Source organism: Heteronotia binoei, chromosome 6 (assembly GCF_032191835.1).
Source record: "Heteronotia binoei isolate CCM8104 ecotype False Entrance Well chromosome 6, APGP_CSIRO_Hbin_v1, whole genome shotgun sequence".
In the NCBI taxonomy this organism is placed as follows: Eukaryota; Metazoa; Chordata; class Lepidosauria; order Squamata; family Gekkonidae; genus Heteronotia; species Heteronotia binoei.
Window position 1 is genome coordinate 106,361,826 of NC_083228.1, and position 13,938 is coordinate 106,375,763.

A 13,938-nucleotide genomic window follows, 5' to 3' on the forward strand; every position below is an offset into this window, starting at 1 on the left:
ATTAGAGAAATAAACCACTGGAGACAAAACACATAGAAACAAAACGGGATATCCACTCATCATACCAACAGCTGTTTGGAACAGTTAGAGCTGACAGTTCTGGTCATGTGGTATGGGTATATGTGGCATGGGATGTGCCTCATAGAAACTGGGTGCAACTTCTATATCCCCATCTTGCAGTTGCTATTTATGGGAACAATGGAACAGAAGTCTATAGATAGATAATTTTATTTGTATCCCGCCCTCTCCGCCGGAGCAGGCTCAGGGTGGCTAACAGCATCATTTAAATTTCAACTATACAAAGAAAGGCAAAGAAAACAAATTACATTTAAACATTAAAATTCTGATTAAGTTTAAAAATTAATTAATTAAATTAGTAAAAGTGCTAATGCTATAGATAGAGATAACATTGTTTAAAATAGCACGTCAAAAGTACCTCAAAATCAACATCTCCAAAGCAACCACATGTTGCATAGGGGCCTATGATCTTCAGCACATCTTCATTGCTCTCATTCCTGATTGTGAATTTTGGCAGAAAAGGGTCCCATTTCTGTATCACGTAGCCAACTGTGGTCCCAGGAGGAGACTGAACTTCTAACTATTGGACAGTCAAAAATGTCATCATGTGACATGTGCCTTACAAAGATAATTTCTGAACAACACATCTGAAATATAAACAATTTAATGCCAAATAATATCTTTATTTAATTACTATCTTAAGTCAAATTTCATTTCTAATTTATTTCAAGTAAGAACTAATATGCCTTGCATGTTTTCCATTGATTTTCTCTGCAGTGCCAAAATTTTGATTGTCTCCTCGGGATAGAGACATTTGTATTTTGCTTATGGCTTTCCTGTAATGAACCAGGAACACTGATGATGCTATGCAAATGCCATGCTGCTAATAATAGTTATTATAGTTATCATAATTATTCCTTCATAAAATGGAATTATGATGGGACACAAGATTGGTACAACTGGCCTTGGGCCTTCCCACCAAGAATCCTTGCAATGGTAGGAACCCATTCACCTTGGAAAATGCATGATAGGTACACCTCCTCCAAGCACACCTTCTCTGCTCCCAAATTATTCTTTAAACTGCCAGGGGATTGCCCCATAGAATATGTACTGTAAAGAATTGTGGGTAAAGGGAATGCACGTTCCAAGGCATGGCTATGTGCAGGTGCAGTCTATTCCCAAGTGAATTGTTTGTGACTGAGGTACATCCAAATAAATGCCCATCCAGATCAGGATATTTAAATCCATTCCATTTTCAATTTCTTGGGGTTTTTTTTATGTTTAATGGCCTGAATTGAGCCTGCTTTATTGATACCATTTTAGTCTATTTGTTAGTTTTAAAAAAATTACTTATGGGCAATATATCTATAGAACAGCTAATTTAGACCCATAATAACTATAACTATTGGTGTTCCAAACTAGGCATACTTGGATCAGTGAACATTTATGTAGTCACATCACAGAGAATTTGGATACTCGATCAGTGAAATATTTAAAATACTCTGGATTTGATTAATTAATAAACAAAGGTGGACTTGTATTTCAAAGGCCTTTTGTAGATTAGCTGGTTCAAAGAAAGGATAGCTGATGGGTCATTGGATTACATTAAAAAGTAAAAAAAAGGGTAGCCATCTATTTATAGAATTGGCTGTGTATGGATTGTTGATATTATTCAGCCAGGAGGAGATTTTGCCCAAGACCAAGAGATCCTAGCGCTTAAGAGACCATGCTTTTGATGCCCTGTCATGTTTTTATTGACTAACTTTATTGGCTAGTTTGGTTTTATCATTTTAGTTCTGAGCCCCCTCAAGCAGATTCTGGAGAGCATAAATAAAAAATTCTCTAAACAGATATCCCACCCTAAGGTTGCCAAGTCCAATTCAAGAAATATCTGGGGACTTTGGGGATGAAGCCAGAAGACATTGGAGTGGAACCAGGAGCAAGGTTGTGACAAGCATAACTGAACTCCAAGGGAGTTCTGGCCATTACATTTAAAGGGACCGCACACCTTTTAAATACCTTCCTTCCATAGGAAATAATGAAGGATAGGGGCACCTTCTTTTGGGGCTCAGAGAATTGAACCCTTTGGTCCAATCTTTTTAGAACATAAGAACATAAGAGAAGCCATGTTGGATCAGGCCAACGGCCCATCCAGTCCAACACTCTGTGTCACACAGTGGCAAATTTTTTTATATATACACACACACTGTGGCTAATAGCCACTGATGGACCTGTGCTCCATATTTTTATCTAAACCCCTCTTGAAGGTGGCTATACTTGTGGCCGCCACCACCTCCTGTGGCAGTGAATTCCACATGTTAATCACCCTTTGGGTGAAGAAGTACTTCCTTTTATCCGTTTTAACCTGTCTGCTCAGCAATTTCATCGAATGCCCACGAGTTCTTGTATTGTGTGAAAGGGAGAAAAGTACCTCTTTCTCTACTTTTTCCATCCCATGCATTATCTTGTAAACCTCTATCATGTCACCCCGCAGTCGACGTTTCTCCAAGCTAAAGAGTCCCAAGCGTTTCAACCTTTCTTCATAGGGAAAGTGCTCCAGCCCTTTAATCATTCTAGTTGCCCTTTTCTGGACTTTCTCCAATGCTATAATATCCTTTTTGAGGTGCGGCGACCAGAACTGCACACAGTACTCCAAATGAGACCGCACCATCGATTTATACAGGGGCATTATGATACTGGCTGATTTGTTTTCAATTCCCTTCCTAATAATTCACAGCATGGCGTTGGCCTTTTTTATTGCAAACGCACACTGTCTTGACATTTTCAGTGAGTTATCTACCACGATCCCAAGATCTCTCTCTTGGTCAGTCTCTGCCAGTTCACACCCCATCGACTTGTATTTGTAGCTGGGATTCTTGGCCCCAATGTGCATTACTTTGCGCTTGGCCACATTGAACCGCATCTGCCACGTTGACGCCCACTCACCCAGCCTCAACAGATCCCTTTGAAACTTGGGGGATATTTTGGGGAGAGGCATTGGATGCTATGCTGAAGATTTGATGTCTCTACCTTAAGGAACAGCATCCCCCCCCCCCCAAGAGCCCCAGACACTCGTGGATCAATTCTCCATTATTTTCTATGGGAATAAGTCTCCATAGGGAATAATAGAGTTCTCAGCAGACATTTCCCTCCCCTCCCCCTGCTTTCTGATGACCCTGAAGCAGGAGGAGGGCCTTCGAACTGGGGGATCCCCTGTTCCCACCTGAGGATTGGCAACCCTATCCCATCCAAATCAGGATGGTACAGGATATGCCTGTCCTGTAAGCAACACTACATTCCCAACTAGAGATGCATTTAAATATGCTGAACCCTAGATATAGCAGGTGATACACAGGCAGAAATATGCTTCTCTGCATAAAGCCATAAAAACCCAAACACGCCAGTCCAGTGAGAGCCAGAGGGTGGGCATGAATGCTGCCTGCTTTCTGTGAACAATGGCAGCAGGGAACAGCATGGAACTTTCTGCCAGCAGGGAAAGCTGATGAAACTAATCATTTCCAGATTGCTCCCCCCTCTCCACATGCTGCCCTGCAAACACCTACTGCCTGTCATTACCTTGCTCCTCCCTTACCACAGAAGTTAAGCTCCAGTGCTTGACGCACTGGGACTTGGCCTGCCTGTGGCCAGCCAGAGGGACTGTCCTTTTCTACAGTCAGCTGAGTAGCTAGAAGAAGAAGAAGATATTGGATTTATATCCCGCCCTCCACTCCGAAGAGTCTCAGAGCGGCTCACAATCTCCTTTACCTTCCTCCCCCACAACAGACACCCTGTGAGGTGGGTGGGGCTGGAGAGGGCTCTCACAGCAGCTGCCCTTTCAAGGACAACCTCTGCCAGAGCTATGGCTGACCCACGGTCATGCTAGTAGGTGCAAGTGGAGGAGTGGGGAATCAAACCCGGTTCTCCCAGATAAGAGTCCGCACACTTAACCACTACACCAAACTGGCTCACCAAGCTAGGCTTCTCTCTGACAAGAGCAGTCACTGTTTCACTTTGGAACCATAACAGAACAGAAAACAAAAACATCAGCTTTTGAAATAGTTATTCTTTATCTCATTCCCATGAGACAGGTGAGCAAATGCTTACATCAGGGTTGGATCCAGCCTTAAATTTCCCACTTCCTACAGCAAGCCTCTAATTTGCTCCTTATGCCATTCCTCAAGGTTCCTGCCCCCTCTGATTTTGGGAAGATCAGTGGTCTGCAGCGGAAAGGGGGATTCTGATACTCTGGTAAAATTGCCTTCAATTCGTGAAAAATTTACTCTGGATCCTCCCTAGCCTTCCCAACCCTCCCGCTCTGGCGGGAGTCCCCTGGGTTTGCAGCCTCATCTCCCGGTCTTCAAGAAGTGAGAAGCGGGGGGTGGGGGGTGGAGGGGGGGGAGAACATACCTGTAGGCTTCATTATAGAGCTCCTGAGCCGTTTGTAAAATGTCTGCCGCTTTAAGGCTGGGCCGGGAGCAGGAAGGGCTTGGGAGAACAGCCCCGCCCTTTCTTTTGCTTTCACTTTCACAGCAAGAGTTCTCCGGAAGAAGATCTGGTAAGTGTGTGTGTGTGTGTGTGAGGGAGGGGGCAGGGGATTTCCTGGTTTGGAGGCCCTCCCCCCTTTTAGAAAGCGTGCGGGGGGGGGAGGGAAATGTCTACTGGGCATTCTATTATTCCCTATGGAGAACGATTCCCATAGGGAATAATAGGGAATTCATCCGTTGGTATTGGGGGCTCTGGGGGGGCTATTTTTTGAGGTAGAGGCACCAAATTTTTAGTATAACATCTAGTGCCTCTCCCCAAAATACCCCCCAAGTTTCAAAACGATTGGACCAGAGGGTCCAATTCTATGAGCCCCAAAAGATGGTGCCCCTATACTTCATTATTTCCTATGGAAGAAAGGAATTTTAAAAGGTGTGCTGTCCCTTTAAATGTGATGGCCAGAACTCCCTTGGAGTTCAATTATGCTTGTCACATCCTTGTTCTTGGCTCCACCCCCAATGTCTCCTGGCTCCACCCCCAAAGTCTCCTGGCTCCACCCCCAAAGTCCCCAGATTTTTCTTTAATTGGACTTGGCAACCCTAATCCTCCCCTCTGTCAGATGTATATAGTATAAATATACCTTTCAATCCTCTCAGGGGAGAATTATTTGATGTAGAGTTATATACAACCAAGCAATTGCTGTAGAATGCAGTAATCTTTCCCCCTTCCCCTTCATTTTCTCTGCCTTCTGTCTTCCTTGTATTTAAGTCTGGATAACACACACACATATAATAGAATGAAGTGGCAGTGTTGAGATGGTAGAATGGACTATACCATTTCAGTATATAGCTCAAGGATAATATTTTTCAGTGGTCCTCTACATCGGGGGTCCCCAACCCCCAGGCCGTGGACTGGTACTGGTCCGTGGCCTGTTAGAAACTGGGCCTTGAGTTGTATAATTATTTCATTATATATTACAATGTAGTAATAGTAATAAGAAGATGATGACATTGGATTTATATCCTGCCCTGTACTTAGAGTGTCAGAGCGGCTCACAATCTCCTTTATCTCCCTCCCCCCCAAAAGACACCCTGTGAGGTGGGTGGGGCTAAGAGGGCTCTCCCTGAAGCTGCTCTTTCAAGGACTGCTCCACGAGAGCTATGATTCACCTAAGGCCATTCCAACAGCTGCAAGTGGAGGAGTGGGGAATCAAACCTGGTTCTCCCAGATAAGAGTCCACATGCTTAACCATTATACCAAACTAATAGAAATAAAGTGCACAATTGTATCATCCTGAAACCATCGTCCCCCGCAGATCTGTGGAAAAATTGTCTTCCACAAAACCAGTTCCTGGTGCCAAAAAGGTTGGGGACCTCTGCTCTACATTAGTAATTCCTGTAAGTGTAATACACCAGACTGTAAAGAGCTAGGCTGGAATTTACCTACCCAATTCATTGATTTTTTAAATATATATATATATAATCTGCAGGGAGTTTTTATATATGGGAGTATTAAAAAATGTGACCACAGTCTGAAGCCTGGAGTCTCCCTCACGAGTTAAGACTGCAGTCAGTTCACTGATTGAGACCAGCACAACCAGTTCAATAAACTGTTTACCAGTGTTTAAAAACTTTTTTAAAAAATAAAATGGGCAATTAATGTAAATAAAGAAATAAAGATGGAATCTTGGGAGTATCTGTGGAAGAACTCTATGAAACTCGCAACATGTCATAGTATTAAAGAAAACTGTTTTAAGATGATGTATAGATGGTATATGACTCCAAAAAAATAGCAAAGATGAATAACAAGATGCCAGATAGGTGTTGGAAATGTAAAAAGCATGAAGGTTCTTTCTACCATATGTGGTGGACTTGTGAAAGGGCTAAAATGTTTTGGCAGATGATTCAGCAAGAGATCTCTAAGATTCTGGGATATGAATTCAACAAAGAGGCAGAGACTTTTCTGCTGGGATTACAAATGGAAAAATTTCCAAAAGAAGATAGAACTTTAATATGGTACTTGCTCTCAGCTGCTAGGACATTGTATGCGCAGTTATGGAAGCAAGAAAAAATACCAGAAAAATGGGACTGGATTACAAAAGTTATGTCATGGAGTGAAATGGACAAATTAACAAGAAAACTAAGAGACTATGATTTAGAACTTTTTAATGCGGAGTGGAAGAAATTCAGAAGATACGTAGAGAAAGAGTGGAAAATAAAAGGACATTGGACAATTTTTGATGATTAAGATTTTTATAGTTTAAAGGTACCTTTAATATTTGTTTTTTTTTTTAAAATAACACTGGCGGGGGTCAAGTAACGGAGGGAGGGGTGGGAGGAAAGTAAGATATGGGGTAGAACAATTTTTTTTTATTTTAAGCTCTTTATAAGTTGTAGATATAATTCTGCTACCATATGTTACTAATAAATTTGTTTATACACAAAACTTTTTTAAAAAATTCTACATATATTCTCTCATTCTGCTTTCTCACAGATCCCTCCTTCCAGCTGCTATCATCTTTCTCCTGCTGCCTCCCCATCTGCAGTTAGAGTAGCCAACCTCCAAGTGAGGCCTGGAGACCAGAATTACAGTTGACCCCTGGACTACAAAGATCAGTTGCCCTGAAGAAAATGGCCACTTTGGAGGGTGGGCTATGGCATTATACCCCACTGAGAACCCTTCCCCTCCCCCAAACCCACCCTCCATAATCTTCACCTCCAAATCTCCAGGAATTTCCCAGTTCAGAGTTGGCAACCCTGTCTACAGTTCACTACATTCTTAATTTTTTTTTTTTTAAAAAAAAATAACGTTCTCACAGGAGTCTGTGTCCCTCATGGTTTCCTGACTTGGCGTTCATTAATGCCAAAGGCATGTGAATGGTCTGAATGTGTGGATATTCTCTGTCTGCCTGATGGGAATTTTAGTTCCTACTTCTCTATGTCTACTAAATTCTTGTTTTTTAAACGTTCCCACTAACCAAGGAGGTTCTCAGGGAATTGTGACTTCTACTTTTGGCCCACCACACCCACATGACCTTCTGCCTTTTAACAGGAAAGGCAGGTGAACTGTACTGATTGGCAAAAATTTGTGTATGCCTGCTCTCATGTTGCCTCCTGGGAGCCATAGTACTTTTTTCAAGAGATAACCCATTGTTCTTTATGGCAACTCAGTTTAAGTTCTATGGATTTTTACATTTACTGCTCTTTTCCCCATATGAACATGAACATATGAAGCTGCCTTCTACTGAATCAGACCCTTGGTCCATCAAAGTCAGTATTGTCTTCTCAGACTGGCAGAGGCTCTCCAGGGTTTCAAGCTGAGGTTTTTCATGCCTATTTGCCTGGACCCTTTTTTGGAGATGCTGTGGATTGAACCTGGGACCTTCTGTTTACCAAGCAGATGCTCTACCACTGAGCCACCGTCCCATGAGTTTCAGCATATAAAATATGATTGTCCTGTTTCCCAAAGTAGTACTTACATATCTTTTGCAAGATAGATAATTAGAAGAAAGGTATTGATACTATTTACTAACCTCCTGCAGATAACATGGAAACCAGCAGCTGTTACATCTTAAGGGTCTGTTCACAGTGATAACTTCTTGACCAGTGTTGTCTGTAATCCGTATGGTGAAAGACCGTAAAGGTGAGCAGAAATTACGATCAAAGCAACCATTTTCCTCCACTGCAAAGTAAACTCTTTGCCCCATGTGGTTTTTAATCTCATACTTGCTGCAGGTTTCAGTGCCCAGTATAACTAAATAAAACCAAATGTGCAGAATATATATTTAACATAATTATGACTGGACAGAGATGGAACTGATAACCTTTTTGATTTAGTACTGTGTTTCAGTATGTAGTACTTCTGCATCTATTAGATATGGTTAAAATACATCTAACAATTACATGGGCTGTTGATTGTTTGAGGTGAAAACTAGCCAAAGAAGTCAGTGGAAAAAAATAAGCATGTGTTAAACTTTCTTAAAAGTTGTTTGGCTGGACTGTGCTTTGCCAACTTTAAGTCACTGAAGAGGGCCATACATAAATCCTATAGTCTTTTTTAAACTGTGACTACTTTACAGCTGTTCATTCCAATCATGTGACTACTCACTGTTTGTGCCAGTGTGGATAGAATCCTGTGTGTGTGTGAGAGAGGATCCAACCTAGTGGCTAGTCAGTAAAAGCCTGTTTGTGCCAGAAAGCTTTAAATCCAATCATGATTTGCCTTGGGAAAAAAATGATAGTTTCATTGCTTTGTCTCTGCATTCTGGGAGGCTAGATCTCCTCGGATTACAACAGGCCTCCAAGTGGCAGAGAGACCTGGAGAAAATGGCTGCTTTGAAAGGTGGACTCTATAGCATTATACTCTGTGATGGACAGGATGCTGTCCTGCCCCTGAAAGGGAAAACAGCCATTCAACTGAGCCTGTGAGAAAGCTTCTCCAGCATCCAGTCACTTTTCAGGAGGGAGATGGAATGCTGGAGGGAAGCACAGGAGGAGATAGTTGAGTTCAGGTCTGCCTCACAGAGGGAGAGCAGCGATAGTTCAGGGGTGAGGTCAGACGTTCATAAAATCCTGCTACGGGCATGAGTGGAGTCCGGAAGCATGTCAGATTTTAAGCGGTTGTCCAAATGTCAGCATCTGCTAATGGTGGTTAGCTCGTTCGAGTCCCGCATTGAGATGACTGGGGCACGGACTAATTTGATACTGCTTTAATTCCGGAACAAAATTCTTCTGACGGTTCCTGAGCGGAATTTCTCTGTTTGAACGCTCCATGGTTGGCGACTCGTCGGAAGCGCACCACCGCTTCCCTCCCAAAGCCCCCTGCAAGTGATATCACTGCGCCAGTGAATGAGCGAGCGAATGTTGGCTCGATAAATCGTTTACCCGCCCCTATGTCCAGAAACAAAACTCACTTTTGAAAGTAGATGTGAACTAGATGTGAACTGATTTGAATCCTGGGTTTTTTTCTGCACGCGTAGAGCTTGTGCTGGAAAAGTAGTACCAATGGACTAGCAAAACTGTTAGTGATCCGCCCCATTTAAAAGTGAAGCGCTGCAGATAGTGGGCATCACTGCGCCTGCACTAATGCAGATTGACGTCTCATGAAACGAGGTCAGGTAGAGCACTCTGATCGACCAGTGAAGGGACCCATATAGGATAGAACGAGAGCCTGGCTGTTGTTTGATCGGAAAATTGGTTGTGCGGATTATAATAGAGGTGCGTTGCAGATGGATTTAATGGTGAGTGTGACCACACCCTAGGTCTGGCTTAGAAAAAGCACAGACATAAGGGTAGCTTTGTTTGGCAGTGTGGCAGAGGGGTTTAGCTCTACCTCTGAGAGAGAACAGAGTACCCAGTTGTTAGACTTGTCTCTGGTAATGAGCAAACCTTGTACCACATAGTCTGACCCATGAGCAGGCTGGCATGGGTGGAATCCTGTGTGTGAGAGAGGAACCAACCTAGTGGCTAGTCAGTAAAAGCCTTTTTGTGCCAGAAACTCTCAGAAGTTTAAGAAAACAACTCTCAGAAGCAATAACTAGTTTACATTTATGTGTCTCAGCAGGTTTCTCCTTTGGCTGTCTAGAGACCTGTGCTGCTGATCTGTTCCTTGTAACCAGTCAATAAATAAATAAATCTTCTGCATTGTTTATATGCCATTTGTACCTTGGTGATCTCCATATTCTACTAAGGTACTACCAAACTTTCTTCATGGCAGCAAACCCAAAGCCATATGATTGCTACCTTTAAAACCTGGTAAATGAGGGGAAGGTTGATAGTTTAAAACAAACCTGGTTCTCCCCAAATCATAGGAGACTGTGTGGGCCCCCTCAGTTGATAGAAAAGGTTTGTCACGTACCATACTGAAGTCCCTCCCCTCCCCAAACCCTGTTCTCCTCACGCTCCACCCCTAAGATTTCCAGGTACTTACCAACTAGGGTTGCCAAGTCTCTGTTGGAAAATACCTAAAGACTTTGGGGTGGAACTGGGAGAGGGTAGGGTTTGAGGAAGGGAGGGGCCTCAGCATAATACAATGTTATATAGTCCACACTTCAAAGCAGCCATTTTCTCCAGAGCAGCAGATCTTTGCCAGCTGAAGATCAGTTGTAAAAGTGAGAGATCTCCAGACCCCACCTGGAGGCTGGCAACCAAGTTCCCAACTCAGAGCTGGCAATGCTATCGGAGGGTGTTGCTAGAAAACAAGCTAGGCCTAATCCAAAATTAAGACAGGATGCCTACATTCAGACATAATGTGGAATCACAGTTACAAATAATTGTTGTTAATAAACCAGTTTCAGATCCTAGCCTGATGGTCACTAAGTAACCATTGTTAGTGGACTGGCCTGCATTCAGACAATCAGATTAATTATAGCTTGTTCGGTTAAATTTTGAGTTTAAATCTTTAAGACCAATTTAAAAGTGCCACTGGACTCAAATTTTGTCCTTCTGCTTCAGACCAACACAGCTACCCACCTGAATCTATAGTTTAATTAAGCCATGGTTCTGTCATGTCTGAATCAAGCCACAGTGTTGTTTTTATCTCTCCCCCCCGCCCCCAGATAATGGTGGGATACAGATGTGCAATACCTTGAAGAAGTTCCACTTGCTGGTGAATAATTATCTGGTCCAACTGTAAAGAAATAGAAGCAAATAAGACAACGTAATTATTGTGGAATGCTAAAGATATTTGACATGCTTTTCAAAATACAGTAGAAGAAAATCATAGAACCTGTTGTTTAGTCTTCTGTGTCTGGGATTATTGTTCGGGTTTCTAGCTGAGGAAATCCAGAAACACTTGTGTGATTACTGTATGTTTGTGCAGTGGCTCATGCTGTATGCTTTTTAGGATGGGAAACATCTTAGAATCTCTGGTTCATCTCTCTAATCTAATGCTCAACTCAGTCCTGGTCCTGCAGCAAAATGAATGTAAGAGCAAAACCTATGAATGGGGTGTGGTCCCCAGTTTAATTCATAGAGGTATTTAAGAAAGGAATCCCCACTATGCCAACCTGTATCAAGAGTGATAGGTCAGGAAGGAATTTAGGGTTGCCAACCTCCAGGTAGTGGCTGGGGGTCTCCTGGAATTATAACTAGGGCCAGCCTGCCCGCTAGGCAAATTAGTCATTTGCCTAGGGCTCTGGCAGGGCAGGGGCACTGAATTTGGCCCTCCCCCCTCCCCATGCCCTAGACAAATCCCTCATTTGCTTGAGGGCTGCACTCCCCAGCCTCCTCCTCCCTCCCTTCCCCACCATTTCAATGCCCGGGAAGGGGCAGTGGAGTGCTGTGCTCCTGGACTATTTAAGCCCCCCCCCCCGCTGATCAGCTGATTGGAGGGTAAAATGGCGCCAGAGGCTCATGGCTCCTATGCTGGCCCTCCAGTGCAATCACTAGCATCAGTGTGGGGTTGAGGGGGCAACAGCAGTGGGAAGGACAAGTGAGCCACCAAAAGAGAGGCTGCCACTGCTGCCTCCTCCCCCCTTCCTTCCCACACAATCCAGGAAGAAAGGGGGGAGGAGGCGGCGGCTGCTCTTTCAGTGGCTCACTCATCCTTTTCGCGCTGCTGCCCTCTCAACCCCGCACTGATTATAGTGATCACGTCGGACAGCTGGCATAGGAACCTTGAGCCGCTGGTGCCATTTTATCTGCTAATCAGTTGATTGGAGGAGGCTTTAAATAGCCTGAGAAGCACCCCTTCCCAGGCATTGAAATTGTGGGGAAGGGAGGGAGGAGGAGGCTGGGGAGCTGGGGAAGGATCCCACAGCCCTGAAGCCACCGGGGCCCCCATTTGTCCTCAGTGCTGGTGGCAGGGCATGGTGCATTGGGGTGGGGTGGCAGGGCGTGGTAGCATGGAGGAGGGGGGCGGGCCATGAGTCTTTCTGGGGTGCCATGTGCCCTAGGGCCAGCCCTGATTACAACTGATCTCCAAGTGACAGAGAATAGTTCACCTGGAGAAAATGGCCACTTTGGAAGGTGGACTTTATGGGATTATACCTGACTGAAATCCCTCCCTCCACAAACCCCACTCTCCTCAATCTCCATCCCCAAAATCTCCTGGTATTTTCCAACCCAGAGCTGGCAACACTGTGTAGGATCTATGCTTCACAAACTCTAATCTCCAATTTCATTGGGAAAGCAAGTGAGTAAAAGCTGTTATGTTGCAGTCTCATTCATTGAACTGACTTGTGGGATGTTCAGTGCTCTTGACTAATCAGAAATTTAAATTCCACCAGTCATGTCAGAAGGGGTAGCCCAGGCTATCTCAATCTGGTCAGATCTTGGAGGCTAAGCAGGTTAGTATTTGGAAGGGTGACCTCCAAGGAATACTGGAGTCTGGGCACAGGGGCAGACAATGGCAAAACCACCTTTGAAACATCTCTTGCCTCAAAAAGAAGTCTAACACCACCTAGTGGCGCATAATGCTAAAAGAGCGAGAACTTCTGGATGCCAGACAATCTTAGGATCTCCAGGCTATACTACACACAATTCATCATCATCATCAGAAAGAGACTGTGAAATCAGATAAAAACATAAGTCTTTGAACCATGTTGGCTCAGATAAGAAATTCACTTCATTCCCACTTTATAAAACTTTGGCATTAAACCAAATAATTAAGAATCGGAACCATGAATACACAGAAGCCTCTCTTACAATACTGGTGTTGTCATGATCACATTTGACTATGTACAAATCTGTCCCTCTGATTAGCTGGAACTTCTGTTATTTCTTGATAAAGGAAGAACAAGGGTAGAGGGAACTGGAGCAACCTCCAAATGCAATTCTAAAACTTGATTTGAGAAGCAACTCTGTCCTGATTTTTAAATAGGCTTTCTATTAGCAATCTTCATGAAACATTTGGAAGTGTTTGATCAGATAAGATATTCCCAGGCAAGAACCTTTAGATCTAAGAATGGGCAATAGTGTGACAGAACTTCTAAGGTTTCTTAATTTAGGTTTGATTTCATCAGAGCCAGGTCCAGCTGCAAATCAGAAGAGTTACTTTTTAGAAAACCTTAAAGCTGGCTTTTCTAAATCTTCAAATCAGAGCCTGCAGCAAACTAGCAGATTGAATAAATTGGTCCTTTAGAGTACCATGACAGCAACAAAATGCCTAAGAAGTTTGGTATCCCAAATTTGTGTTGTTCATATCTCAATCAATAAGCTATCAGAATTAAGGAATTCTGCAGAAATTTACAAAATGATTAAACTGGCTTCTGCTGTGTGACACTGAGTCTGCTTGCGGAGAGGGCAGGATAGAAATTTGAAGTAAATAAACTTATGCAACCTGTGATAATAATTAGCCTAAAAATATAAAGCCAGAATTGTGTAGTGATTGGCATGTGGGCCTAGGAAGCCTTTGCTGCAAATCCGCAAGCAGTCATGAAACTCACTTTTTTTTAGCAGGAACACACAGGAATGCAGTTCCGGCTGGCTTGCCTTCAGG

General features: G+C 43.4%; 1 protein-coding gene across 1 annotated transcript in view; it reads right to left on the minus strand.

The window, feature by feature from the left end:
* The window catches only part of PLSCR5 (phospholipid scramblase family member 5), a 30,465-nt gene that overhangs the window by 5,516 nt on the left and 11,011 nt on the right, over window positions 1-13,938 (minus strand). Inside the window, exons 3-5 of the mRNA XM_060240885.1 lie at window positions 11,085-11,127; window positions 8,033-8,253; window positions 437-598 (exon numbers count right to left, since the gene is read on the minus strand). Of these exons, the coding sequence (XP_060096868.1) occupies window positions 437-598; window positions 8,033-8,253; window positions 11,085-11,127 (426 nt within the window). The remainder of the gene's footprint in view (window positions 1-436; window positions 599-8,032; window positions 8,254-11,084; window positions 11,128-13,938) is intronic.